At 40.7% G+C, this 27,655-nt stretch overlaps 2 protein-coding genes across 2 annotated transcripts; one reads left to right on the forward strand and one right to left on the reverse strand.

Moving 5' to 3' along the window:
- Nucleotides 1-95: 95 nt before the first annotated feature.
- calr (calreticulin) lies at nucleotides 96-9,276 on the reverse strand. The gene is made up of 9 exons (XM_015356729.2): nucleotides 9,040-9,276; nucleotides 7,956-8,057; nucleotides 5,153-5,356; nucleotides 3,713-3,807; nucleotides 3,211-3,420; nucleotides 2,405-2,518; nucleotides 1,735-1,878; nucleotides 1,306-1,398; nucleotides 96-1,114 (listed from the first exon to the last, which is right to left on the reverse strand). The coding sequence occupies exons 1-9, from the start codon at nucleotides 9,122-9,124 to the stop codon at nucleotides 920-922; spliced, it is 1,242 nt and encodes a 413-aa protein (XP_015212215.1). The 5' UTR covers nucleotides 9,125-9,276; the 3' UTR covers nucleotides 96-919.
- Nucleotides 9,277-12,705: 3,429 nt separating this feature from the next.
- LOC102684944 (hippocampus abundant transcript 1 protein) lies at nucleotides 12,706-27,099 on the forward strand. Its single transcript, XM_006635038.3, has 12 exons — nucleotides 12,706-12,996; nucleotides 13,827-13,922; nucleotides 15,663-15,725; nucleotides 16,240-16,367; nucleotides 16,906-17,020; nucleotides 19,634-19,852; nucleotides 21,440-21,553; nucleotides 22,627-22,698; nucleotides 23,587-23,699; nucleotides 23,946-24,043; nucleotides 24,790-24,962; nucleotides 25,613-27,099. The coding sequence occupies exons 1-12, from the start codon at nucleotides 12,916-12,918 to the stop codon at nucleotides 25,817-25,819; spliced, it is 1,479 nt and encodes a 492-aa protein (XP_006635101.2). The 5' UTR covers nucleotides 12,706-12,915; the 3' UTR covers nucleotides 25,820-27,099.
- Nucleotides 27,100-27,655: the final 556 nt, after the last annotated feature.

Here is a 27,655-nt window from a genome sequence, read left to right on the forward strand (position 1 = left end):
ACTATACTGTTGCATATGAACAAACACCATATTTTTTACAAGGGATCTATTTGTTTGGTAATTTCAACTCTTTCAAATGAGGCCAAGGATACTAGTTTAGAAACTGTGACCACATGGATTTATTTGACAGGGGCCTCAACATTGACAGAGGTGCAAAATGAGCCCATTAGGAATAGCAGCACAGGTTTACAAAGGACGGCGCACAACATTCACTGGAAATGCAGCAAGACTAATGAAGACAAGGGGGCTTTACAAAGAAAAACAAAATGATGAAATGTCTTCTCAAAGAGTCTTAACAAAAAAAAGGTGCAGCATTTTGAAATTCTACTGAAACAAACCAGATACTGAGATACAGTATGTGATCTATCTATAGAAAGTGGATCCATTACATTTGACTTGTCACATTAAAGCACACAATGGGTTTCTGAAAAGAATGGCCCTTACAGGACACCATAACTTAAAAAAAGTTTACATTAACAACTAGTCTAAAAACAAAAAAACAAAGATTTCCTTTCAACCCTCCCCACCCCACCATCACCACAGGAAACCATTTCCCCCAAGGAAAGGGGAGTTCCCCTCCCCCAGGCTCTCTGGCCCAGGACAGCTTGGGTTTGGTCCAGGCTAACATTAATGTTAGGTACACAAGATACCTGTAGCTACTGGCAAGGATTAAACCCCCAGCTGGGCTGTCTTGTGTTTGTTAGTTGTGAAAGAGTTCAGAAAGGGAGGCTATGTAGTTATGAAAAAAGGCATTTCCTAAGGCTGTTCAGATTTCTCCCTTTGTGATGAGACCAGAGCCCCCCACACACACCCTAGACCTGCCTGAATTGGAAAATGAAAGTCCTACAGGGTTATTCCCCAGAGTGGCTCCAGTTCGGCAGGGTATCTTTCTCACTGCCTGTTTTTTTTCTTTTTTTTTTTACAGCTCATCCTTGAGGTTAGAGTCCGTTTCTTCCTCCTCTTCCTCATCGTCCTCCTCCTCCTCCTTCTCTTCGTCCTCCTCCTCGTCTTCATCTTCCTCCTCCTTTGTTTCTTCCTTCAGCTTCTTCTCATCCTCCTCACGCTTCTTCCTCTCCTCCTCTTCCTGGCTCTCCTTCATCTTCTTCTCTGGGTCCTGTGCACAAAGGTAAGGTGAGTTAGAGGTCCTTCATACTTTGGTAATCCTAGTCAGCATTGGCGCAACCTGACCTCATGAAAACATCTTTATCTTGACCACTTCTTCCAGTCAGCTGCCTAAGTGCTTTGTGCAGGAACTTGCACCCAAACAGGTGTAGAAATGCTTTGTTCAGGACTGTGATAACATACCTTAGTTAAACCCCATGTTTCATTGCCCACCTCTTCTGCAAACTTTTCGTCGTTTGTGATCAGGAAGTTATCAAAAATTGTGCCCGATTTCACCTGCAAGAAAAGGGGGAGGTGGGATCAGTCACAGTTCAGCACAGAAAATACTGTGTACATTTTCCATCCAATATTTTTTTAATGATGGACATTCAACATGCTCTCACATAGCATCTGCATTTTATCGCCCCACAACCTACCATAAAGTCCTGACTCCAATACCTTATATAAGAGATTCTCTTCTAACATAAAGCATTTAACTCGTCACAAAAGATGGACAAAGAATAAACATTAAGCCTTAAAAAACTGCCTTAAACCTACAGTAAGTGTGTAGACATTCACTAAAGGTTTTACATAAGCTTTTACATAAACTATGCAGAAGTCAATTTTGCCTACCTGCCACAGGTCAAGACCAATGACACCAGCGCTGTCATACTTGTAGATTTCAGCATCGGGAGTGTACTCTGGATTGTCGATTTCAGGGTGCACCCACTTGCCTTTGTAGTTGGGGTTATCAATCTTGCGGGGTTTCCATTCACCCTGAAAGATTAAAGGGTGGCCTGTCATCACCTGTGCTGATGGTTGAACTCTGGTTCCCCCAAAACACGACAGCACCCTCACAACCCTGCTCCTGACAGAACCACTGCTCTAGGAACTGAGGCTTTACGCAGAAGATTACAGAGGGCACACGTGAAAACTATATGGAAGTTAATTTAACATGAACCACCGGAGGAACTTTCCCCAGAGAGTGGTGGGAGTATGGAACAACCAGCCACATGGTTGAAGCGGATTCCCCAGCTTTTTTCCCCCATGAAAAAAATCAATTGATTTATTAACTGTCCAAACAAGGAACGTGGGACAAATAGCCTCCTCTTATTTATAACTTATGTTCTTATTTATTTAAGGGCATGTTTTCTGCTTTTGCTCCTGGCCAAGAGCAATTTGGATGAAGTCAATGCACAGGCAGGGCAAAGAGTTCAACTGAACTCTTGAGGAACTTGTATCTTGACACAACTTGAGGAACCCAGAGCTGGGCCCTGGCTACCCAGCAAGGAGATAACGGTACCTTGTACTCAGGGTTTGTGATCATGGGAGGCTCCCATTCGCCGTCCATCTCGTCATCCCAGTCCTCCGGCTTCTTGGCATCAGGGTCAGGAATGTGCTCAGGCTTGTCCCAGTCCTTTGAAAATAATAAAGACCGAAAAGGTTGTGTTTTCTTTCTTCTCTGTTTATTCAGCAGGGAATAAACCCATTACTTGTACCATTACATAAAGTTGATTTCTATTACTTTTCAGGGACCATGAAAAATAGATAAGCAGGCGTGGGAACAGTAAGCTCACTTACGCTGTAAACTACAATCTTGTAAACTCACAGCCTCAGTTAGAATAATGCCTATTAAATACATTGACATTATTGATCATCATTGATCTGGTGCATACATGAACAAATCAAGAGCCCCTTCCACAGACCAAACTGACAGGACCAGGCTTGAGATTTTCCTCTGAACATTAAAATACATTCAAGAAAGACTTGCAATTATGAAAACTGAGCAATTATTTGTGGTATGATGGCATTGTGCTGAGAATTTCAAAACCACTGTGAGTGCAAAAGTGCCCGGCAAGGAGATCACACACATGGCAATGAAATGTGGAAAGGACTACCAAGACATTCAGAGCATGACCAGGTAAAAAAGACTGAACTCAATCCTATTTAGAAGTAGTTCTTCCAGAAAGACATTTACTTCCTCAAGGAGACAAAGTGTTATAGGGACTCATAATTTCAAACCCACCTGAGGATGGTTCTTCAATACGAGATCTACAGTACTATTTACATGGAGTCAAAGTGTTGTGAGGACCCACATCACACACCCACCTCAGGCTTTGTGTCCTCGGGATCATCGATCTTCTCCCGCTCATCCCAGTCCTCAGGCTTTTTGGCCTCAGGGTCCTTGATCTTCTTGGGTGGCAGGAAGTCCCAGTCCTCTTCCAGACTCCCCGACTCCACCTTCTTGTTGTCCATCTTTACCTCATAGGTGTTGTCAGGGCGGACGATCAGGGTGTACAGGTGAGTGTACTCATCATCCTGACACAAGACAGACATCCACTTAAAACTGCAGCTTGAAACCTTCACAGTCCTAAAAAAGCTGCTGGATCCAAATCATGTTTCTTGACAAATTAAATCAAACTGCTCTTGATGTCAAAACTGAACATTCTTGGGAAAGTTGCAGGAAACATTAACTTTCCACATTGTTGTTACAAGTTTTCATAAATATTTAGCATCATTTACAAAATCAACTTCCCAACCCTTGGGCTGACTGAATCCAGTGGAAACAAGCCTTAAGATCACCTCACAGCAAAAACGTTATTTAACATACCTTGCAACGGATGTCTTTGTTAATAAGGTGGTTCTTTCCCTTGTAATTAAATATGACGTGGACTTTTTTGGTCCCTGGACCACAGATATCAGGCCCTGTAAGATGCAGGAAACCAATATCAGGAACAAACAAAAGACCATTGTGTCGCCATCAATCCATACTGGGACACAATTCAATGCATTTAAAATGATTTTATAAAATATATTTTTTTTAAATATAGAAGGTACAATCCTTTCTGTGGTTCACTGCCCCCCCCAAAATCATTTAAGCCAGTACCGAAACACAAAATACAAAACACTTGCATCACTGCCACTGGGTTGTGAATCATGTTCTTACTGTCGCGCTCCTCATGAAGAACAAATTAACTGCAAATTTTTAAAGGGTCATCTGACGGCATGCACTGTGTAGTTGAACACGAGCAATACATGGCAGGTGGAACTGTAAGTTAGTTTAAAAGCGATATCCGTTTTCAAAAGTCACCCAGAACCTTACTAAGGTCAAACACGGTGCAGATTGGAATACCTTCTACTTATGTCAAGTGGTAATGTGATGTAAGAGACTCTACCCTGGTGTTTCACACTTTCAACACATCACCGAAAAAGTATTATCCTGGAACCCTGTAGGACTTCCTCCCTGCGGTTCCCAACCCTGGTCCTACAGGACCACTGTGTCTGCTATTTTTCATTCCAGCTTTCATTCCAAATCACTGGGGCTAATTGGCATGTTTTTACACTGCAGACCTGAATTTCAACACTCTTTATTATTATTATTATTATTATTATTGGTATACAATTTCCCACATCTTCAGAACACAAAGACTGTCTCTTCCCAACTACCCTTATTTCTGACTAAACCCACTTGGAATATTTACAGTGGGCAGACGGGGACCAGAATGGCCTAGAGTGGCATGCATGTCCATGGAAAGCTCTAACTCTCATAAAGTAGTGCGTTTTCCTTCTGCAGAAGTCCATTTGGTTCCATTTTATGCAAAACACCTGAAATGAAGGAATTCTGAAAATCTGGAATTGGTACCAATTACAAATCACATTTGAGCTTTTAAGTGGTGAAAGCAAACTTAAAAATAGATCCCAAACTTCTCTGCGATTTAGAGCATGGCCGAAGCAAAAGAACGGGTCAGAGCCACTGACTTAACTCGCCAATTGAAACCACAGGACTCTTTCCACTGTTTTCTGCAGATGCAATATATAAAAGTACTCCTGTCACAGTTCTCAATAAGAAATAATCAAACATTTCACTTGAATCGCTATACTGCTGTCATCACTGACTATGAAAGCACTCTTTTCACATTCAAATTCAAGGGCATTCATAAGGTAACCAAGTTATAGAAAGTGATCTAGTTATACTTTTTTACTATTGAAAACAAACAGAAAAACAGACTTTTCCCATGTGTGCTAATGGCACACAGACTGGGAGACCTACCAAACATGAGGTTGTAGGCGGAGTCCCCGTGCATGTCTTCCTGGTTGAGGTCGGCTGGGAAGAGTTTGATGTAGCCGCCACCACAGTCGATGTTCTGCTCGTGCTTCACGCTGAACTGGACGACCAGGGTCTGGCCTTCGTTGCTGAAGGGCTCAAACCGGGAAGACAGGGAGTAGAACCTGGCATCCTGGCTTGTCTGTAGGCCTGGGAGGAACAGAGAGGAAGAGCTCAAACCCCAGGAATGACTTCCCTGGCATTGAGGCCCCTCCAAACCCAAGATACAATTCCAATTCCAATGAACACCTTAAAGATGCTTTGGGAACGTCTTGTTTTTTTTAATAAAAGTTTTCATTTACGATTTCAGAGATGTGAAAATATGAAGAAATTCCACAGCCCTGAGAATGCGGGAGGGGTTCGTCGTTTGACAGGTATACAAGAGCAATTCAAACGTCAGCAAACTTTCGCTTTCCTAAAAACGTCTTTTTTAATTCAGTGCCAAAGCCAGTGCTGGCAACCGACGTGCTCACACGACAAACAATCAAAGGGCAACACTTCAGCATGCACCACATTACAGCAGTAGTTCTCAAATGGCAAAGGTGTATGAATACAATGAAAACAAAAAGCATGTCAGGCTGTGTGTGCCTCCCAAATCCTGATTCATAGAAGGAGCTGTTTCAGATGAGGGGACTGTTCCGGTAGTTGGCTTCAATTCAAGATGTTGCCCAAAACTGAGCCAGTCAGCATAATGCAGACTCTCAGTGCTGCAACACTTTCAGTGAAATAATTTACTCAAGTTATTTTAAATTTTTCAGATTTGAAATGGCTAGATACCTTTAACACTGGAGACAAAGATTTAACTGAACTGCACTAGATCAATCAAGACTGCGACCCAGCTCAATCACGTAGAAAAAGGAATGAAGTAAACTACAATGACAAGTTAAGGGTGATGATCTCATTGACTTGAATTAATTCACAAAAGATCAGAGCAGGTGGAATGTGAAAGCTCTACTCCTGTATTTTCACATCCTGTTCTTTGTGATCATGTAATAAGATCACAGGTGTAAGCTACGTGATTTAGCCGAATGTGTAATATAACCCCCTGTCAGGTATGGCAAAATACTTCCTACTTCAGGCCTGTATGCAAGAGGCCTGTAACGTTAGGCAATACTGCAATATGATCCTACCACCTTGGTGCATTATTACAATGCACTGCCAGCCACCAGCTTCTTGTCAGAACGAACTATATGGAAGCCAACTGCTTTTCAAAAACATTACGAAAAACATCATTAGTTAGCTCCCAATTAGTTGATCCCTTTTAATTAAGCCTTAATAGACGAACATGAATCAGCAGTTTCAAGATTGTCTTTTTGTCCCATTTACCTTTTAATACAAAGGAGATAATTGGAAATGTTTCGGCGAGTCAGCAGAAATAAGCCTGCCTTCTCCTAAAAGTAGCTCAGCTATTGCAGCATAGCAAGGCTTCTCACTATAAATTCCCACTTGTGTCACTACGGCACACAATGACTGCTCGGACATGTTTCCCATCAACAGCACCACAAACTCTTCAAGTTGCTAAGGCAGCACTTCCTCACCAGACTGTCACAGCTCGCGGGAATGTTCTTTCCAGTTTAAAATCTGATAAATCAATTCTGAAGACCTATAATTCACAGGAATGGGGAGAAAAAAGTATATACAGAACCCTGCTCTTGGAAACAAAAGCTTTGGTCTAGTTTCCAGAAATACACTGCTTTAGATTCCATGGGAGAAAAATAATCATGGCATATTTATGCAAGTTTTTTTTATCCCTTTGCTTTTTAATTCGCTTTAATGTACATCAAAATGCAGTAGTAAAATAGTTAGATAGGTTGTGCTTGCTGTCTAAATCAACTTTTTAAATAAACCAAACTTTGAAAAAGCATGTAAAAAAAGAAATGCTGGCATTCATCTGCAGCGACAGCATTTTAAATCCAGTTTTTGCCACTGAATGCGTTTTTCCTCCCAAACACATATAAACTATTTGTGACAATTCTCTTTACAGTATGAAGCTCCTCTTGAATAAAAAAACTTTGTCACTGAAGATTAATTACAAATTGCCTTTTTTGAAACTGAGCAAAATCAGGCTCCAACAAACCCAGATCTTGAAGAAGGTTTTTGATTGATTTCATTCAGCACCTTCTTCAAATACAGCACCCTGATGCCTTGAATACCCATATTCATAAGGCACATACTCTAAATACTAAGCAGTTGCTTGTTTACAATAGTTTTATTTAAGAGATACACAAGCTTATTTGTTTAGACAGCAGCAAATACTTCACTTTCAAGCACATTTAACATTTAAATTCTAGATGACAGATTGAACGATGTGTTCGTTTAATGCAATGAGATTACTTCCGTAATACACTTAGGACTCCAATTCAAGGATTAATAAGAATTGGAGAGGCAGCAGAGATAATGTCTTACTTCATTGTGCCCCTGCTTTCTTTATGGGCACAATAAACTTAATCCCTGTGACATTTTTTAGGAGGCCCAGTGTATTTTTGGTGGAATAACATTATAGGACTGGTGCTTTTCCCTAGCTCAGTCAAATATTACTCATTGCAAATTTGCGAGAGATTATAGATTTTGGCTCTCGCACTACCTGTACAGGGTCAGAAAGCACAGAACACTAGTTGCTCAGGTGGAAGACACCAATACCAAATCTAGAAAGCTCTGTGGTTTCTACACATTTCAGCATAAGCAATACCAGCAGCCCCAGTAAGGTCTTCTGGAAGCTTCCCAGTAGCTAAACCCGAGCTCTCCTCACCTTTGTCTTTCTCCGCATCTCCGTAGAACTTCCCAGCTGTCAGAACAAACTTCCCGTAGTCTGACTTGTGCTTTGATTCCACCCATCGGCTCTTCCAGGCATCTGTCGAGGGAAATTCAACGTTACTGCTAACGTTGTAACAAGCGTCAGTGCAAGCAGTAATGTGGGTTCTCTATGAAGAACTGCAGAAGCCTGCCTTCATTGGTGGTTCACAAATGACCCGGCTTGTATCATAGATTGAAAGATAGTTGTGATAAGAAACCTAAAGGCACAGACGGTACATCTCAGGTAACACCACCATTATTCCTCAGTTCATTGAAAGACCTCATCACCTTGCGGGGCGTGCTGGAACAACTTCGTTTGTACAAGGATACTGTTTTGACTGGGGGAACTCCAACGGGGAAAGTAAAGTACATTTTAAAATTAATTTTAAAAAAAGTACTAGTGATAAAAATAACAACCTAGATTGCAAATCGGTAACGCCGGCTTACTGAGAACTACATTTTTAGAGCAGACTTTCAAGGTCTAACAAAGAGAACACTTTTAGCTCATGCTAGCATTCCATTGAATTAAAACGGGATAATTCAATGGAATTTAAAGATTCAGCGTTACTTTTAACACGTTAATTACCACTTACGTGATCCCCAAGTATCACTTGAATTCTCTCATATAGTTATTCCCACCTTTTAACAATTTTCATTATCTTCAGGCCTCAGAATAAAAACTGCTCCTCGGTATTGGCATTTAATATCACAGAACCCAATTATGAAAAGTATATAAAAATAACAGCTGCATTTCTAATGACAGATCCTAACCGATGCCAAACACATGGCATGTATGCATCTTAATTAAATCCCCGCAATACAATTCAAATAACAATAACAAATATACAGATGCTTTTAGTTATCCCGACATTTTAGGAATTTAAATGTCATACCTTAAAATTAACCACCCCTCCCCCACTGATCAATCAACACAGAGGCATTTAAACTGACACACGAAGAACTTCAACTTATCTTGCATGCAAATAATAAACAATCCAAAATAAAAAAGAAAGGCATACTTCTTAATCATTTTAACTTACCCCCATCCTCAAACTGCTCCCGAAAATATACAATGGGTTCAGCACAAGCCAGGGCAAAAAAAGCAGCCAATACTAACACCTTCATAATGATTAAATAGCTAGCGTTTTAATTCAATTTTCTATTAAGCATATACAGTTTTTATTTATATAAATAACCCTTAAAATGTATATGCTCGGGCAGTTTACCGTCACGCCTGCCTTCAGATTCCTGCCCGGCAGCTCTGCACAGAAGCAAGGAATCTCCTCTCTGCTCACAACAGATGTCTGCTTCCCATTGGCTGAAGGCTCTGAGAGGCTGGCGCAACGGCTACAGCCAATCAGACATCTAGACGAATCTAAGGGCTGTACACTCTCGGCCAATGAGAGTCGACCACGCGTTTCACTGTCACTCCCCCCTGCAAAAAGCCTTCTTGACCAATTCTGGTCTAAGTGCTTATATTGTATTTCGTAAAATAAAGACTTCTAAATTTTAAATGAATGCAATATTAATACATTTCAAGTAGGATATGAATTCAATATGGAATAGACAGCTACGCAAATTTCGTAAATGCATCACAACCAAAGACATTACTTCTTATTTCTCCCAGTGTTTAACTCCTTCTTTGGTTTGGCTTTCAAATTATGTAATATCACGTTTTCCACAAGATGGGGAAAAACGGTACTGAAATTTTAAGTGCGTTCGAGTTTCTGGTTGAGGAATGGGTGAAAAACGAAAGAGAAAGTGTGACAAAACGAAGTATCGCTGCAGCCGGACACCCCGGTATAATTTAAAAACAAACTGAAGTTAACAGAGCGTACCGTGCAATCAGGTATTCTTATTTTCCGTGGTGACTTCATTTGTAGGAATTAAGGTTTGTATTTGTTTTTCTGCATTATTCGTCCTAAAAAGTGCCTGCTTGTTTCTCCTCACCCCCATACTGTACTGTAGGTCTTGCTTGAATGTACTATGGATGAGAGAGATTGGGCTTGCTGTGATGTTTTTCTTTTGGCCGGATTCTTAACGTTTGGGTTCACAACTACGGTACAGGTAACGACTGGTTATTGCTAATAGGCAATTGGAAAGCTAAAATGCAATATCCCAGAGAAAACAGAGGGACTATACGTATAACCAGATGCTGTATTCAAAAGTGTTGTTCTATTCTCATTTCAATTACTGATGACTAAGAAGAGTATTTGATTCTCCTTTATCCAAGACTTGCAAACAGTGTTGTCCTGAGAAATCTGACAACTGTAAACTTGTTAAACAGATAAGACAGGCATATTAAAATGACATTTGCTTTTTTACAGGTACAAAATTGTGTCTGCAAAATTTTATTAGATGCATTTCTCAGTTCAGGTTTAATCAACAGTACCATCCAGCCCTGTAAATGACAAATTGCAGACAGGCACAAAGCAGTCAAGGGATATTGAAAAAGTTGCCCCCCATTTTCATCTGAAAGCAGCTACTCTCTGATTCAAGTAGGTAGTTGTGTCAGCATGCGTAGGCTGCAAAGAAACACACCTGTTGTCTCTTTTCTTTCCCTCCCAGCATGGAATAAACATTTACCTCAGCTTATCCTTGTCCTGGATTCACAGCTATGTTAAAACTAGTTCCTTGGGTTGTGTTTACTTTAGAGGCATTAAAATAATGAACCATATCCCTTCACTGCCTTCTTTTAAGACTAAAGAGGTTAAGGTCCTTTAAAATGCCTCTGTGTGACATTTCTTTGAGACATGGAAAGACTTTCACACTGGTTGTTTTTTGGTCCAGATCAGCGAAAACCTCTTTAACAACTGTAACCAAAAATGAGGATCATATCACAAATGAGGTTTTATAGTTTTTTAATGCAGATTACTTCAATATAAGCTTGTCGGTTTTGCTGTACAGTCACACATTTACATGGGCACATTCATCCTTTTCAGATTTTTTTCCCTAATGTTCAGCACTGATGCGTGGCATAGGGGGCACAATGGTTAGCATTGCTGCCTCGTAGCACTGAGGCCCTGGGTTCAATTCCTGGGGTGCTCTCTGCGTGGAGTTTGTACATTCTCCCCATGTAAGTTAATTGGCTTCTGGGAAAATTGGCCCACCCTGTGAGTGTTTGCAGTACGATGGACTGGCATCTCTCCTTGCACACATTGCCTGCTGGGATAGGCTCTGGCTTCCCCGCGACCCTGATTTGGATGAAATGGTTAGAAAATGGGTGTATGGATGTTCAGCCCTGTTTGAATTAACTAGGGGCAATGCAGAGCTTAGGCCCGTGGCATCCTGAACAGAAGGAGAGTTTTAGGTTTGTGTTGTTATTGAAGACAGTGCTGTGGCATCTCCAAGCAAGGTGAGCAAGGTATCTTGCCCCATTTCTGATGCCCATCTACAGTATCTGGAAATGAGTACCAGCATTGCACTATTCGGGTGAGCATCCTTTTGCCTACTGAATGTTACAGCACCTAACAAAAACTCTCTGATGAGCCACTAGATTTCACTGATGTGACCCAGTTGTGTTATAAATTGCCACCTTTCAAAGCTTTTGGAAAAGTATTCATTTTGGGTGAATCAGTGCTGTAATAGGATCAATGAAGTTAGTTAAAAAGACAGAAAGGCCATGAAGCCCTCCAAAAACCCCAACCAATGTCATTTAATGGGTTTCCTGCTCTAGTTCTCTTGGTTTCTGTGTTATCACTCTAATGTCCACAGTGTAGTGATGCTCAGAGCATCAGAACATAATAATTTAACATAAGGAGTCGGACATTAAATTGAAATTTCAACCCATCCTCCAACTACAATACTAAAAACACCTGCCTGAGTCTGAGTTTTCTATGGGCATAAGGTATAAGAATCCGGAAAAGGTATACGATTCGGAAACATTAAAGGTACCATTAAAATATTGGGTTCTGGAATTAATTATTAGTCTGGAATTAAAGTGTTTATAGGTTGCCTACAGTTTAAATATTTTATTGTGTAAAAGGAATGCTAAACCTTTACTGTAAGCGCAAAAAGTGTTGGCCATTGTCTGACCAGAAGGCATTACAGGGGGTGATCAGGTCAGCCAAGCCCATCCCTGGGGTACAGCTCCCCTCTATTGTGGACATTTTTACAGCTCGCTGTCTCAGGAAGGCTGGAAGTATCGCTAAGGACACCAGTCATTCTGGTATTTTCTCCCCCCTTCCCTCTGGTAAGCATTATAGGAGCATAAAGGCACAAACTTCCAAATTCAGAGACAGGATCTTCCCACAAGCTGTCAGATTACTGAACTTTACCCCTACCACTGGCTCACACTTATGTTTTTTTTTTTCTTTTTTAAGTTGTACGTTATTTAACTTGTTGCTGCTACTGCTGTTTTGTGTTTCTGTTTTTGAAGATTCCTTTAATGTCTTTTTGTATTGGAGCATACATTGCACTTGTGCATAGCACAATAAACTGAACTCAGCTGTATTGATATTGCTGTTTAATTACCGTACAGGGCACAACAATTTTATAACGCTACAGATGTCTGATGAAATACCAGTGTGGTTGGTTTAGTGGTTCCACTACGGCTATGGAAACCTGATATGGCATTTTTGAGTGGTGAAGTTCTGTCTTAATGGTGAAAGCGATGCAATTTGTGACAAGACTACGGTCTGAATTCTAGGGTTGCTTTTCAGTCGTAAACGTCACAAAGGGGAGGGGGGGTCATCTGACGTAGCCAAACATTCGGAATCGTGCGATGTGACGTCACCGCGGGCTGCTGGTGTTTGTTGTGTCAAGATGGCGGCAGTGAGATGAATGGGGTTGTCTCGCTACTGTAGAAAGTTGATGGTGGTATTTTAACAGTTTTTTGCTCTCGTGTTTGTCTTCTTTTCTGTTTGTTTTAGTTAGTTACCATTTCTTTTTTTAAGAAGAAGCATTAGAATGGCAATATGACACAGGCCAAGAAGAAAAAGCGGACGAACCGCAGTATTATGCTGGCGAAGAAGATCATCATTAAGGATGGAGGAACGGTGAGCGGATTTCTTGTAAACTTGTAAATGAGCATTTTATTGCTGTAATTTAGCGTATAACTTTATGGGGAGAGCTTATTTAATGTTTAACGGCCTGAACTGTGTGTTTTGTCGACCAGCTGCTTGGAGACTCTTGATCTGGGTCTTCCGCTGCGTGTATCCGAGGCGGTGTCACGCCTGAAATCCGCTTGCTGATCACACCTGAGCGGCCGGGCTGGCTCCTGTCGCTGCATCGTTTTAGCTGTTCCGGGGAGATGCGATGTGTTTTTGCGCCACGTTCTCCCCCCATTCCTTCTCCTTGTCGTTTATCCGATTCTTTATAAGAAAATGTGTCCATCTGTCATGTTGGACATGAGGATCGCTTATGCGGCCGTGCAGAATGCGACGGTCTTTTGATGGAGTACAGTGGAAGACCCGATGTTAAATAACATCTCAGGGCAGCAGTGGGAGTATTGAAGTGTTTTTTTTTTATTCGGAGTGAGTGTTCGCGTTGGCGTTCTGGACTTTCCGCCCCGGAGTGTTTTGATGACGAAATAAGCGAGACAGCGCTGGATGCGCCGCAGCGATTTTGCAGACAGTAAGCAAAGAGCTGGCCTTGTCATCGCGCTGCTCGTCTGTTCGTAGATGGGGGATGAAAATAAAGGCGAAGCACAGACCTTGCCAGGTCGCGGGAGCTTATCAGCGTGATAAACGAGCGTGTGGCGATGACAGGAGGCAGGACAATGCCTGGACGCGTGTGTCTCTATTCTCTCTCAATAGTCCATCTGCGCTCTGGGGTGCTAAAGAAAAGCACTCACTTTTCCTAATTGTATTTTTTCCCCTTGTCACAGCCACAGGGAATAGGATCTCCCAGCGTGTACCATGCAGTGATCGTGATATTCCTGGAGTTCTTTGCCTGGGGTCTTCTGACTGCTCCCACCCTAGTGGTAAGGATGAGGTTTTCCTGATTTCGGGGTAGAAGGACATTGTAAAACGAATGCCGTGTGTTATTTCCTGACAGTTTCCTCCAGCCATAATAATTATTGACTTACTCAACAGTGCTTCTGAGGAGAGTTTGTGAGTGACTGACCAAAATATCATCATTGGAAAAGTAGCTTTGATTGGTCTCTGGTTGAGGTGAAGGACAAAATATCATAGGTGCCTTCTTCCTGCTTTGTGCACGCTTCAAAACTGAATGGGGTATTTTCTGCTGAAATACCTTACCATTTCAGGTGGTTGTAAGAGTATGATTTTCCCAGTTTTTATTAAATCCGCTTTTGCAGGCTGCCATCTTGAAAGGCTTTATGAAACATTCCCCAGTGTATCCTCAATATTTTGATTCAGTGCAATTTCATGTCCCAGTGATGGGTGGTTCTGGATTTCGTGAGAACAAAACCTGACAGCCACATCTGCAGAAATTCGCTTCTCGTTTTAAATGAAACACCTTTTGTTGGGCAATCACGGGAATCTGTACATTTCTTCTGTAGCTTGAATCCCACTAGGACCCCATTCTTATCTTGCGAGTAGTTGTCTTTTCCCTTCCAAGAACCATACAGACTGTATCACTTAAATGGCACTGTTGTCATCTCTGCACAGTTCAGCCTTTTACTACGACTGTATGATTCAGCACACTGTGTTCCCCTCAACTCCCTGGGTGCTAAAAATAGCAGACAGATGCACAGGTTATATGACTAAGTGGGAAGCTGCAGTTGCAATGTTTTCTAAGCATGTTAGCTGTTTCAGTCATATCTCAGAAGATAGTGGGCCTTCTTGAGGTGTATGGAAAAAGTTGTGTAACTTCTGAAGAGGACTATGCAGCTGAGATGTTATTTTTCTCTCCTTTTTTACTTTTCGGCATGGAATGTAGCTCTACTTGTTCCTTTTGTGGTATACACAGATTGAGCATAGGAACAGGAATGTGAGAGGAGGCTTTTCTGCTCATCCTGCTTGTTTTTGGGTATCACTATCTGACTACAGATCTCCCACAGACTTGCAGGATCACAAAGTCTGGGCTTTTACAACTTATTTGCTTTGTTTGCAGGCACAAACAACTCTTTTTACAAAGTGACACCCTTTTATTTTTGTCTGTTACACTTCCTAGTAGTTTTTCACCTATGCCCAAAGGTCTTTATTTCATGGTTGCGCCTCAAATAATCCAGTGGATTCATTTAGATGGTGTTTAGTCATATAGGATTTTGAAGACTAATTCCAAGCCAATCCCTCATTTAGTGCAATATTGTCTGGAGGTATTGTAACCATGCCATTTGTTGTATGTGCAGTTATAGTATCTGAAAGATATCAGTGCATTTCCAGTCTTTATGGTTTGTTACGCTGAAAAAAAAAAGAAATAGGTAATAAATGTTCTGAAAGATGTCTTGGGTCAAATCAAGACTTGTAGATACGTAATAGAAGAAAATACAAGTCTTTAAGAAAAACTGAAGTCTTTAAGAAAAAATTGAATGTTAAGCCTGTTACAAATATCTCATTGTAAACTGTAGCTTAATTCTGTTGTACTGTATGCCTGTAATTTCTTTAACTGAAGGATTACTGGTAAAAAAGCTTAATGTGTTTTTCTGTTCAATTAGGCAAATGTGTTGAACTTAACTTAACCTTATGTAGTTATATCTTTGGTAATGGTTTATTTCTCAGAAAATGGTGGGTTTCAGGGGTTTTTTTTCTTCTTAAAGGTTTTGCACGAGACATTCCCAAAACATACGTTTTTGATGAATGGCTTGATTCAGGGAGTAAAGGTGAGAAACATTCTACAAAAATTCACATTTGTACTCGGCTTTGCAAATCCAAAACATATTCATAAACATAAATCTGCCTATCTGTGTGTGACTTGTGTTGTGAAACAAGTTGTCGGTGTTGTTGATTATGCACGCTTAATTAAATCTTGCTTGATTAAGTCTTTAAATCCTCCTGACTTAACCGACATATCTTGTGAATCAAATCCTTAACTGTTACTTTTATGTTTATAAATGCATCATTTTTACTGAGATAAAGTGTGCAGGTAATTTCAAGCTTTTATAATAGAAAAACAGGTAGACATGAAAGATTAAGAATTTTATTTTCCTCAGATTTTTACTGCTTTCTCTAAGTATGTCTTGTAAATGGCTTGAATTTATTTGCATGACTCTGTAATGGCTTACCTGCATCCCATTTTGCGTTGTTATTTAGCTGTGTAAAGTTCATCACAGTTCATAAGAAGAACGCCCTTTGCAATGTTACTGTTGTTTATCATGGGTTATATTTTATCTGAAGGGTCTGCTCTCATTCCTGAGTGCTCCCCTAATTGGTGCCCTGTCAGATGTCTGGGGACGCAAGTCCTTCCTGCTGCTAACGGTCTTCTTTACCTGTGCTCCCATTCCTCTCATGAAGATCAGCCCTTGGTAGGTTGGTCTTTCTTCATCTGCTGTTGGGCGGCAAAGCAAAACTTCACTATTCAAAACGTCCCTGCAAGGCTCTTGGTAGTTCAGTTCAGTTGTTTCTCTGATTTTGTTAACACCTGTGAAACAACTTTCACATCACCAATAGCAACTATAAAATCACGAATGAGAAGATACGGGTGTTAGGAAGAGAAAGCATCATATTCATATACTATCACCTGTGAAGTTTGCATCTATTTACCATAGACTGATAGCTTATTGTCTTGGGGAGAAAATGACTGCACACAGTTATGTCATTGGGTTGGGTCTTGTCTTTACCTATGATTCTGTGCAAAGTAAGCACAGAACATACTTGCACTTTTAAGTATGAGCACACAGAATGTGTTTTTTCAGTCTTATGCTTGATTTGGAGATCCGTAACTCGACCTACTTATCAGGATACACGTAGGATGGGGTTGTTGACAGCGATTTGCGGCTGTGGACTTCATCAAGTTGTTAGGCATCCTCAATTCTGACACGTTTTCCCATGTTTGTCTTTCAGGTGGTACTTTGCAGTAATTTCTGTGTCTGGGGTATTTGCTGTAACTTTCTCTGTGGTATTTGCTTATGTGGCCGACATAACCCAGGAACATGAGAGGAGTATGGCGTATGGATTGGTACGTATTTGAAAAGAGGACAACCTAGTATTTACATTTGTTTTCCTCCAGCAGGTTAGTGTCTTTAAAAATGGATAAACCAATTCTGGCCTTCACAGGGGACATTGGTGTGGGCTTCTGAAGTGCACTATCTATGCAGAATGGAAACTTTCATGCTTGTAAAGCTCCACATTCCCACTGACTGTTGGCCACAGCGCCATGGGTGACCAGTTCTGTTCTACAGCTCACCATGTTTTCACCTGGCTGGCGTTAAAGCCTTGTGAAAGAGGCAGGATGATTTCAATGAACTTGACAGGACATGTTTCCTTTCCTCCATTTTACTTAGCCCAGTGAAAGCACTCCAGTCTCATTTCATAGTTCAACCAAAGCAAGTTTGTGTGCGACAGGAGACTAAAAAGGTCTGTTTTCTGTATTGTTTACTCAGCTATGTAAACACAAATACACTGACTCAGCTCAGAACTGAAAAAATAATTGTAGAATTGAGGGGTGGATGGATTAAGAATGTTTGTTATTAAAATATCTATTTCACATGAAATCCATAGTTACCATTTAACTTTTTTGGTGTGGCTTATAGTTTTTCCAGTGTGGCTAAAAATGCTTAGTTTTGGCAAATTAAAATCCCTTTCCCATTGAATATAGTTGCAAAACAATGAGGTTAGCAGCTGAATTGGCTCCAGTAAATAATGACAATCTGATGCAGAGTACAAGCAAGAGGAGTGGCCTGAAGTTCTTTTCCTCTTCAGTTTCCCTGTATTAAGGCTTTTTTTTCAAACCAGAGAAATGGGTTGCTCCAGCACCAAGAGAAGACAGGGCTCTGTCTAGGCACCAGCAAGAATGAGGTTTTTGTGTGAGGAAGAAACATCATTCCAGAAAAGCTTCATTCCAATAGTCAGGATTCAAAGAAGTTTGAATATCATCGCTATTTAGATGGACTTTAAATAAAAAACAAAAATTATCATGCAGAATTCCCTCATGAATTCCGCAGTAGCCTGCTTCTGTTGTGTCACATTTGAATAACCAAGAGTTAATAACGAATAATTGGCAACCCAGCTCCCAGCAGTCACAGGCTCTCTGGGATAGAAGTACAGGTATTGGACTGTTCTTTCCCAGCATTCATCAGGCTAACACCCCGCTCTAAACCCAAAGGAGCCCTATGGTTTATTGTACAAGGGCTCAGACTTCCTCATCTATTTCAACCAAGCCTAACTTTTCAATGTAATTAATTTATAATTATTTCTATGCTTATCAGCCACCCTTATGTAGGATAACCTACAGTGAAAATATTTATTTGTAAATACAATTAAACAGTTGTGCAGGTATGGTAAGTTCAAATGAATAAGGTGAGATGATTAGGATAGCTCAAACGGGACAAGCAGCGCACAGGCCACTCAAAGGAAATATCGTAGTTGCATTATTTATCTTTGTCTTCTCCACTGTTATTAACCGTTGCAGGCTGGGTACAAATGCCTATAGAACAACCTATGCAGATGATCGTCAAACTAAATACTGATTATGGCATAAATAGAGTTGCATTACTACAAACAAACATCCCTATTGTGAATAGCAAACAAGTTGTTAGAGAATCTGACAAGAAATGTAACAGAAGTTGGACGTTTTAATACCTGTCCTGTCCAGATGTCACTTTTTTTTTACCACTTTCCAAAAGGAAGGAAAGGTTTAGCATTTTGGCATCTGTGGTGCGCAGAAGTGATAAGGGTGCCTCTCAGTGTTGTCATTTAGCACTGCTGATGATGGATGAGGTTGCTCAAAAGAGCTTTTGTATCTGCTTAATTAGACTCTTAATGAAGTACTCCATTAACTTGGTCGTTGAGAAACAACAGCAGGTGTGGTCTCTGAATTCAGAATTGATCTTGATAGTGACCAAGCTTCCATAAACATATTGTAACACAGTACAAGGACCAGCAGAGACTGTTTTACTTTTAATTACTGTACAAACATTATCTGTTAATTGTAGAAATTGGTATCATGTGAACTAATTTGTAAAGGAGGTTTTTCAGTGTCATCACTAGCTGTGCAACCTGCCTTGGAGGTCTTTACCAGTCAGTAGTTTAAAGCAGAATGGCCAGCATGAGCTCTTCCTGTTTCACAAAGTGCTGAAGCACACCCTCCTTCAGAGCTCCTGACAAAACGAGTTAAAGCTATAGCACACCTCAGTGTCACACTCAACCCTTCTTGTAGACAAGCCAGCTCCAGTGTCAGTTTTCACACTAAGTCTAAGTACTTTTCAAAGGCACTCAGGACAAGGAGATCTATTCGTTTGATCTAACCTTCAGCTTTTCTGGCATGGTTTGTGATTATTTTGGTTTGTGTGTGGTTGTATTAAAAGGAAGGATGCCTTTTTAAGTTTGTATCTCTTCTGCTTTCTGTACAGTTGTTTCATATTCATTTTGTATAAAAGTACCTTTGACTCACTTTTGCGTACCTTGAAATGTGCTGTGTAAGAATGATATTAGGTGCCAGAAGGAGTCGAGTGTGACACTGTGTGTCTCATTAAAAATAGAAAAGGATGGCTTCGGCGAAAAAACAACAACATTAACTTGTGTCCAGTTTATTCTGGGTCATTGGATATTTTCTTTTGTTCTGTAATTGAAGGTTTCAGCAACTTTTGCGGCCAGCCTGGTGACCAGCCCGGCAATTGGAGCCTACCTTGGGAGAGTGTATGGAGACAGTCTGGTGGTGGTACTGGCCACGGCCATTGCACTGCTGGACATCTGCTTTATCCTGGTGGCCGTGCCGGAGTCCCTCCCGGAGAAGATGAGGCCGGCGTCCTGGGGAGCCCCCATCTCCTGGGAGCAGGCTGACCCATTTGCAGTGAGTACTGAGTCTGCAGTGGCCACGGAGCTCTGACTGATTTAGATGCTGACTCGGGTCAGTCTGTATGGAAGATGTTGGAATACGTCTGAATGGCGCCCTAGTGGGTACACTAGAAGGGATGCCATTTTTGTCACTGGCCACTTAATATGCATTTGTTTGAGTTAATGGCCATAATACTGGAGAATGATTGCACAGAACCATTTCTCCACTTGGTTTATACAGATTCTGCCAGTCATGTCATTTAAAAGAAATTTAATGGGTTAATTGCACCTCCTCTGGTATTGAAGGCTTATCGGGGCTTAGGTGAAATTCCGAATTTACTTTGAGATCTCTCTGAAACACGCATAGAGAAAGTTCAGAGTGTTCTGAAATAGCCATTGCAGCATGCTAAAATCTTGATTAAGAATAATCAAAAATGATGTAGAATATTGGATTTGTACAGTGGGGCTGTCCAAACCAGAGTTTAAATTTTTGGGTGTCGGTGCCAGTGTGTGTGGATGAGTCGTGCATCTGTGTCTCAAATTCAGTGAGTGCCTACTGTATCATAATGATATCCGCACCATGACAAAGTGGGCTCTTCATCTGCATGCTCCATATGGCCCAGTGTGACCAACAGGCATTGTGCTGCCATTCTGACAGACACCTGCAGATCTGCTGACAGTGTCCGTATCTGGCTCTCTGTTTCCTGCGGCTCTGACGCTGCAGTTCTGTTCTGAATCTCTTGCTTGTAGATTTTCCCTTAAAGTGCTGAGCAGTCTTTTCAGTAGCAAGTCTGACTTGCTAGTCGGGTTCATCTGCACATCTGATGTATTCAGGTCTCCACTGACATTCCAAAACACGCCTACAAAGAAGCATTATAAATGATGGTCAAAAATAATAAAAGCTGAGATGTGAAATCACTTCTGAAGCACGTACTGCAGTGAGAGATAAGGAAAGCAGGACCCACAGCGTTTCCATTTTTGGGATGCTGAAGAACAGCAGTTCTCTAATGATGAGCTAGCAAGACAACTTTCGGTTGCATGTCTGGACACATTCTGGTATTTTGCATGTACCTGCTGCAACATCAGATGAGTTATCTGCTTGCAAAACTGTTTTCAAATCCTACAGCATATACCTGTTTGCTTTTTTTAGCAAGCTCTTTAAACAAAGAAAAGCTTGTGTGTGGGTTTTAAGACTAAGACTAAGACTTAAGGAAGAAGAGGAACTTTCTTCATACTGAAACTAGCCAGTGCTGTTTATTGTGATCCTAAACTAGTATCCTGGCTAAATCATGTTGGATCTAAATCTCATCCATTGTTTTTCCCTTTTGTCTAGACAACACACAACCAGATTATTTCAACCTTTTAATTTTGTAAAATGTTGGAAACACCGGAGTCCTACATTGCCTTCTTTGCTTGCTGAGATAGGCTCTGGCTCCCCCGTGATTTTGTATTGACTAAAAGTGGATGGATGGATTGGTAAAATATGTTAAGCACTTATTCCAGAGCCAAATAAGTGATTGTACCAGGCACACCTCAAGCATTTCAGTCGAAAGCCCTAAGTGTTGTATCTGAAATGACTGTAGATATCTCTTTCTCTCTCTAGTCTCTGAAAAAGGTGGGCCAGGACTCTACAGTGCTGCTGATCTGTATAACGGTGTTCCTCTCCTACCTCCCTGAAGCTGGCCAGTACTCCAGCTTTTTCCTGTACCTCCGACAGGTAAGTCCAATTGTTGCCTTGCTCATCGACCCAGGCTGCTCATAACAACATACAGTTAATGTAATCTATAGTTAGAGTAAAGTGACAAGTAACATCGCAGTAATAATCATTAAGGAACAAGTATCACGTTTCACAATTAAGTGTTTAGTAGAAGAATTAACGAGAACTGTTACAAAGCCCCGGATCATTTTATATCTAGTTAATGTTTTAGCATGTTTTATATAGTGATGCGCAAGTGCAATGCAACACTTGATCTAATCAAACAAGATTGCAGAAAATGTGAATAAAAATACAGATGAAAGAATAAATCATAAATAAATATTGAATCTGTAATGTGACATACAGTAAAAATGAAACCATTGAAAATTTATCTAGTATGATCTCCCTGGGCATTAACAGAATCTTGGCAGCGTTGACATACAGTATAAACCTGATCAGCCCACTTGTACTGTGTAACTGCAGCCAGCTGGCTAAGGTTAAGCAGTGGTCATTAGCCTCTGTAATGACCCCATGTCTTCCAGGACATGGCCTGTCTCTCACAGAGCTCAAAGAACTCGCAGAGCTAGTTGCCCAGTTACCCTGGACTAGCCTGTTGATTGTTAAAGCAGAACATCTCCTTCCATGGCCAACATCTGTCACAGACAGACTGCCAGTCAGTCATGCTGATAGCAGCCATGAGATCTTCATTACTCAGACAGTTGTATCTTTTGCTGTTTTGAGGCATTAATTAATATTGTCATTTTGGCAATAAGTAATGGATGGCTGTTGATACAGATGCATAGTGAGTAACGTAAATGAGCAAACGCATTTTACAATTTTAACTCAAATTAAACGACAAACTCTGTGAACCTAGAAGTTTTTGTATAATTACATGACATGAGCCCAGGACTTTTTAGGAAAAGGGCATCTCAAGCAACTTCACTATGTTCTCACAATTTCAAATGTATATAACCTTTTGTGTGCATAGAGAGCTATTGATATAAAAATTAAACTGTTGTTTTCCTTAAATTTAAGTATGCATACCTAAGTTATTTTTTCAGTGATTTTTATTTCTTGTTATTGTCTTGTTTCAGATGATGGGATTTTCACCAGAAAGTGTTGCTGCATTTATAGCTGTGCTGGGATTACTCTCTATTATTGCACAAGTTAGTATTCTGTTGTTCATTGTTTTCATAACAATACTAGACTTTTAAAAAGCTTAACATTTTGAGTCTATGTACAGTTATAGGAGGCCAGGGTAAAGTGGCTTTAATTCACATATTTCTTCACATTTGTTGAAATTGCTGACCATCAGCTGGTGTATTTTAAATCCATGTGGTTTTATTTTTTTATTGTGTCTTTGCCACTTTAAGATCTATGTGAATTTGACGCGCATAACTAGCTAACTTAGTACAAATAATTGGTATCAAAGGTAAATGGGGTCTGTTTCCAGTCTTGTGGCTGGTTACATTATGTGTGATTACAGTTCAGTTTTAATTGAAGTCTAAGAAACAGAAAACGTGGTTTTGCAAAATACTGCATGTCAATTCAAAAATACACATATATGAAAAACACCTAAAAATAGTTTCAGAATGGAGGATGGCAATATCCATACATACAGATTTGCAATTTAACTTGACACAGAATAATCCCAGAATGCAGCTGTAGACTATAAACCAACTTTGGACTTTTAAACAACTTTAAAACTCATTTTTAGGGGAAAGTCTCAGAATCAAGTAGAATCTTAAAGATTGAGTAGAAGCATTTCAGATACAAGTGAGTATTTTGCGTGAAGTATGTTGGACATCAAAATCATTTGAGTCTGACATTTCAACAGCTTCCTGGTGAGGATAAGTGCTGTTGAGATTGGGGGTTTGTATGAGGAGCAGGGGTGGATGCAATAAGAAGTTCCCTTTAATGAAATCATGGCTTCAGTTTAGCATTCCTCACAGAGCAGTAGCACTGAAACACAGGTGAAACATGAGGTTTCCTCTGCAAACATGTGGCTCAATAAGGTAAAAAAGTATTGATTTCTTGCCTCTCTATCTTCACAGACTGTAGTCTTGAGTTTACTGATGCGGTCCATTGGGAACAAGAACACTATTTTACTTGGCCTGGGCTTCCAGATTCTGCAACTTGCTTGGTACGGCTTTGGATCAGAACCCTGGTATGTGCCTTGTATTCTGTAGGAGTAGAAAACCTAGGAGCTTTTCCTAGCAGACACTGTAGGTCACAGATCATCAAGTATAATTTGTGAACCTTTAATATCAGTCCTATTCTGAGTTATTTAAAATTAGTAAGCAGGTACTGTCACTATTAAACCAAACATTTAATCTTATAAACCTGAAATACAGTCGCTGTTTTATGCATATTTCTAGTTTGATACTAGTTTTCCTTCTTGGTTTCTCCCCAGGATGATGTGGGCTGCTGGTGCAGTTGCAGCTATGTCCAGTATTACCTTCCCAGCAGTCAGTGCTCTTGTGTCCAGGACAGCTGAAGCAGACCAGCAAGGTACCCAGGGCAAGAAAAAAGTCGCTTTGTACAGAAACTCAGCTGTTGGTTTCTGTCATCCATCTGAAAATGAAAGCGCTATGTATTTCTTGTACTTGTAATCTTGCAACTTTTCTGTTACGCCACAAAGCTGTGTCGTGAAGTCAGACAGATCTATTCTTTCACCCATTTGGTTTGACAGTTCTGTTTGAAAAGCTCATAAATATCCAATGCTCCATCCACTAAGAGAGAGCTCAGTAGTCTTAAGTGTAATGGCTAGATTAGAGGGCATCCAGTGTGGTTCTTGATTGTCAAAAGATTGGCCTGTGAAACTAATTAAATTAGTTTAAGCTAGTAATTAGTTAAGTACAGTAACTAGGAGTTTTAGGGATCTAAAACCCAGAAATCTTTTTGGCCTTGAGAGCTGGAGCAGAAGATCTTGTCTTGATCGTTGCACTAGCTAATCTAATGTTTGTGCTGTGCTTGTGCGTTCTTAGCTCTCCCTACTCATTAGAACTGGTGAGACAGTGAAGAGAAGCACAACATGTTTGCAGTCAGTCAGTGAGGTTAGGTGCAGTTTTAGTCATGTTCCATGTCTTCTCCTGTGCTAAATGCCAGCATTGGGGGTTAAGTCTTTTTAAAATAAACTAAAATGTACTCTACATGTTTGTCCTGTACGTATCTTCATGTGATCCTGCTAGATTTCTGCTTACCTAAGTCTTCTTGTGAATGGTGTGTGGAAGGCTGACGGTCTCGTTCTCTTATAGGTGTGGTTCAGGGGATGATCACTGGGATTCGAGGGCTGTGTAATGGCCTGGGACCGGCGCTGTACGGGTTCATTTTCTACATATTCCATGTGGAGCTTAATGAACTCCCAGTGAGTAACAGTGGCCTGGGAGCTGAGTCTGAATCATCACATCACTCTCAACACAATCATCAGGTAACGTACAGTGTCCAGCTTCATGGAATTGTCATTGAAACTCATCATCTTTAGGTTTGGGTGTCAGTCTCTCAGAATTATGCTCTGGAATGTGAAATGTAGTCAAAATGGTATGAGATGGTGAAACAAATATGAAACCAGACAGGTAGGATTTTGATGTTCAGTTTCTATGTAACCATAGAACTTGTCTCTATCTTATAAAAGGGAATATCATTCTTCGCAGGACATGTTACCTGTCATGCCAGTATCCCAGAGGAGTCTTTCATGACTTGCAGTACATTGTAAGAATGGTTAGGTAAACACACTTGGATGCAGATTTTGCTGTTGATCTTCAGATACTTTGTGTATGGGTACAGGTCACACTCTCATGGTCCCCCTCTGCAGTCTTACCTAAACTGTGGTCAAGTGAGTAGCTGCGTTGGTATGTGTTAGCTGCAAGGAGACATGTATTGGTTAATCCCAGCCTGAAAAATAGGGGTAAATCCAACGTTTCAGCTGCTGAGACGTCTTCAGGGGATATTTAATTTCACATAGCACATTGAATGTCTCAAGATTAAGATATATAATACCCCTAAAAATCCTGGGTTTGGCGGGCTTCATTCTGCACTTTTTAATTACCGTCCCTTTGTGATTTATTTCTGTCCACGCAGAGTTCAATAATCCCTGGTCCTCCGTTCCTGTTTGGGGCATGTGCTGTGCTGCTCGCCCTGCTGGTGGCGCTGTTCATCCCTGAGCACACTAACATGGCCCCACGGAGCAGCACCTGGAAGAAGCATCTGTCAGCCCACAGCCACCCCCACAGCCCCCAGGCACCTGGGGAGGCCAAGGAGCCACTCTTACAAGACAGCAACGTATGACCGCTGTTGCTTCTCAGGCGGTTTCTAGATACATCATTTGGCCATTTTTTATGTATTTATGGAGATGCCAGGTAATGGAAATTCAACACGAGTGTTAAGAGTACCATTTTGTAATATATTTAAAAATTGTCCAAAGGCACTATTGCAATAGCTCTATTTATTGAATTCAATATAGTTAGAGAGGATTTTTTATACATTTTTGTCATAAATTCTACATCGGCATGGCTTACCCAGGGACTTGTGCCTTGTAGAACTGGAATGTTACTGAACACAGTGTGTTTGTCAGTCATCCTGCTTTGAAGAGGTGTGATAATATGGGTTGAAGTGCAATCGGTTCACTACAGAACACTCAGCCCATTAAGAGCTTTACCTCTTTTCCTCTTTTGACCCAAGACAGACTTTATTAAAAGTCAGAATGATGTACAGAAAAAGTGGTGTGGCCTCTTAAGCTTGTACATGACAAAGCCTTAATAGATGCTCTTGGGTGCAAAAGCAACATGCAGTGGGTCAAGAACAGTTCATTCTTTTGCGGCTTTATCATTGAAAAGTGAAAAGGACTTAGAACTTCGCTTGTTCTACACATCTTCATTTTTCTGTTCATATCAAGCAGTTGCAGCATGCTGTGCTGTCTCAGTTTCTGACTACCTTCCCATTTTCACAGTTTCAGTTGCAAGTAAGCTTCTGCCCACCAAGAGGGTGGGGATTGCTGGGGGCTCATGTAGTTTGTGTCTCAAGAACCTTTATCTGAACATAGAGCTAGGCGTTGTGCAGCATCATGCAACTGTGAAGCTCAAGACAAAGTGCACAGGACCAACAAATATGCTGTTCAAACTAGGGCATAGTAGTGACAAGATAATGACCTGGTGTGAATATGCCTTTTTTGAACTGTTATATTTATTAGAGGGCCTCAGAATATGAAATGAGTTTTGTGGCCTCAACTTGAAAGACGTGCATTTTTCTAAGTGGCCTTTTTCAGTAAGGATATTCGCAAGAACATGCTAATGTACCAAATAATAGAACATCAGATGTGAAATTCTCTGAAATTGTATATTTTTGTGTGCTCAATATATTTGAATGATTTCTTGAAAGATATTACTAGCGTGTAAAATATCGTAAGCTCAAATGTTTTTATTTTCCTTTCCGTTACGTACTGTGGTTATTACACTGCTTCACTGCCTTGTTTTTCTTTTAACCTTCAAGAAGATACTGTCATGGACACAGTTCTAAGTGTTGTAAATATAAAAGAGGTAAAGTTCAATAAAGTGGATTATTTTAATGTATGCAAGATGTATTATTTCATCTTAGTACTGTGTAACTCCCTTCCCTTCTTAACTTCAAAACATGCTCTGACTTTAGACATCTCAAAATATGATGCAGGATTCAACATTCGGATAATAACTGCTCCAGCAAGGTCTCCAGCTGTTGATTTAAGAATGCCTGGAAAATGTGTTGCATTGTGGTTCCTGATGACTAGAGTTGTGCACCTCAACCTTTTAAAAGTGTTCATATTTCTGTAATTGGGCCGAATATATAGTAGCTACAGGACTCTCACAAGCTTAGTTGGGCTCATCACTACCAGAATGGATACTGTGATGGGCTCAGTGGAGTAGTGGCACCACCCCGCATAGCTTCAGGTCTGTGCAAGAACACTGCCTTGATGAACAGATGAAGAGTGATGTCTGTGAGCGAGGAAGGTTCTCTCAATCTGACCGGCACTCCTTTAGTCCACATCAACAACTGCAACCTGCTGCCTCTTTATGGAGAGTGTTAATATCCTACTATAATGAAAACAGTAATTACAGGTATACAAAATATAAGACATGGCAGACTAAAAGC

The sequence above is a fragment of the Lepisosteus oculatus genome, chromosome 9 (assembly GCF_040954835.1).
Source record: "Lepisosteus oculatus isolate fLepOcu1 chromosome 9, fLepOcu1.hap2, whole genome shotgun sequence".
In the NCBI taxonomy this organism is placed as follows: domain Eukaryota; kingdom Metazoa; phylum Chordata; class Actinopteri; order Semionotiformes; family Lepisosteidae; genus Lepisosteus; species Lepisosteus oculatus.

Coding starts and splice junctions, on each gene's coding strand:
- calr (XM_015356729.2), bottom strand. CDS start 9,124: ATGAAGGTGTTAGTATTGGCTGCTTTTTTTGCCCTGGCTTGTGCTGAA. Junction 3,421..3,712: donor ACAAAGACATCCGTTGCAAG/GTATGTTAAATA, acceptor GTCTTGTGTCAG/GATGATGAGTACACTCACCT. Junction 1,399..1,734: donor TTGGTCTTGACCTGTGGCAG/GTAGGCAAAATT, acceptor CTTTTCTTGCAG/GTGAAATCGGGCACAATTTT.
- LOC102684944 (XM_006635038.3), top strand. CDS start 12,916: ATGACACAGGCCAAGAAGAAAAAGCGGACGAACCGCAGTATTATGCTG. Junction 19,853..21,439: donor AGCAGGCTGACCCATTTGCA/GTGAGTACTGAG, acceptor TTCTCTCTCTAG/TCTCTGAAAAAGGTGGGCCA. Junction 22,699..23,586: donor TACTCTCTATTATTGCACAA/GTTAGTATTCTG, acceptor CTATCTTCACAG/ACTGTAGTCTTGAGTTTACT.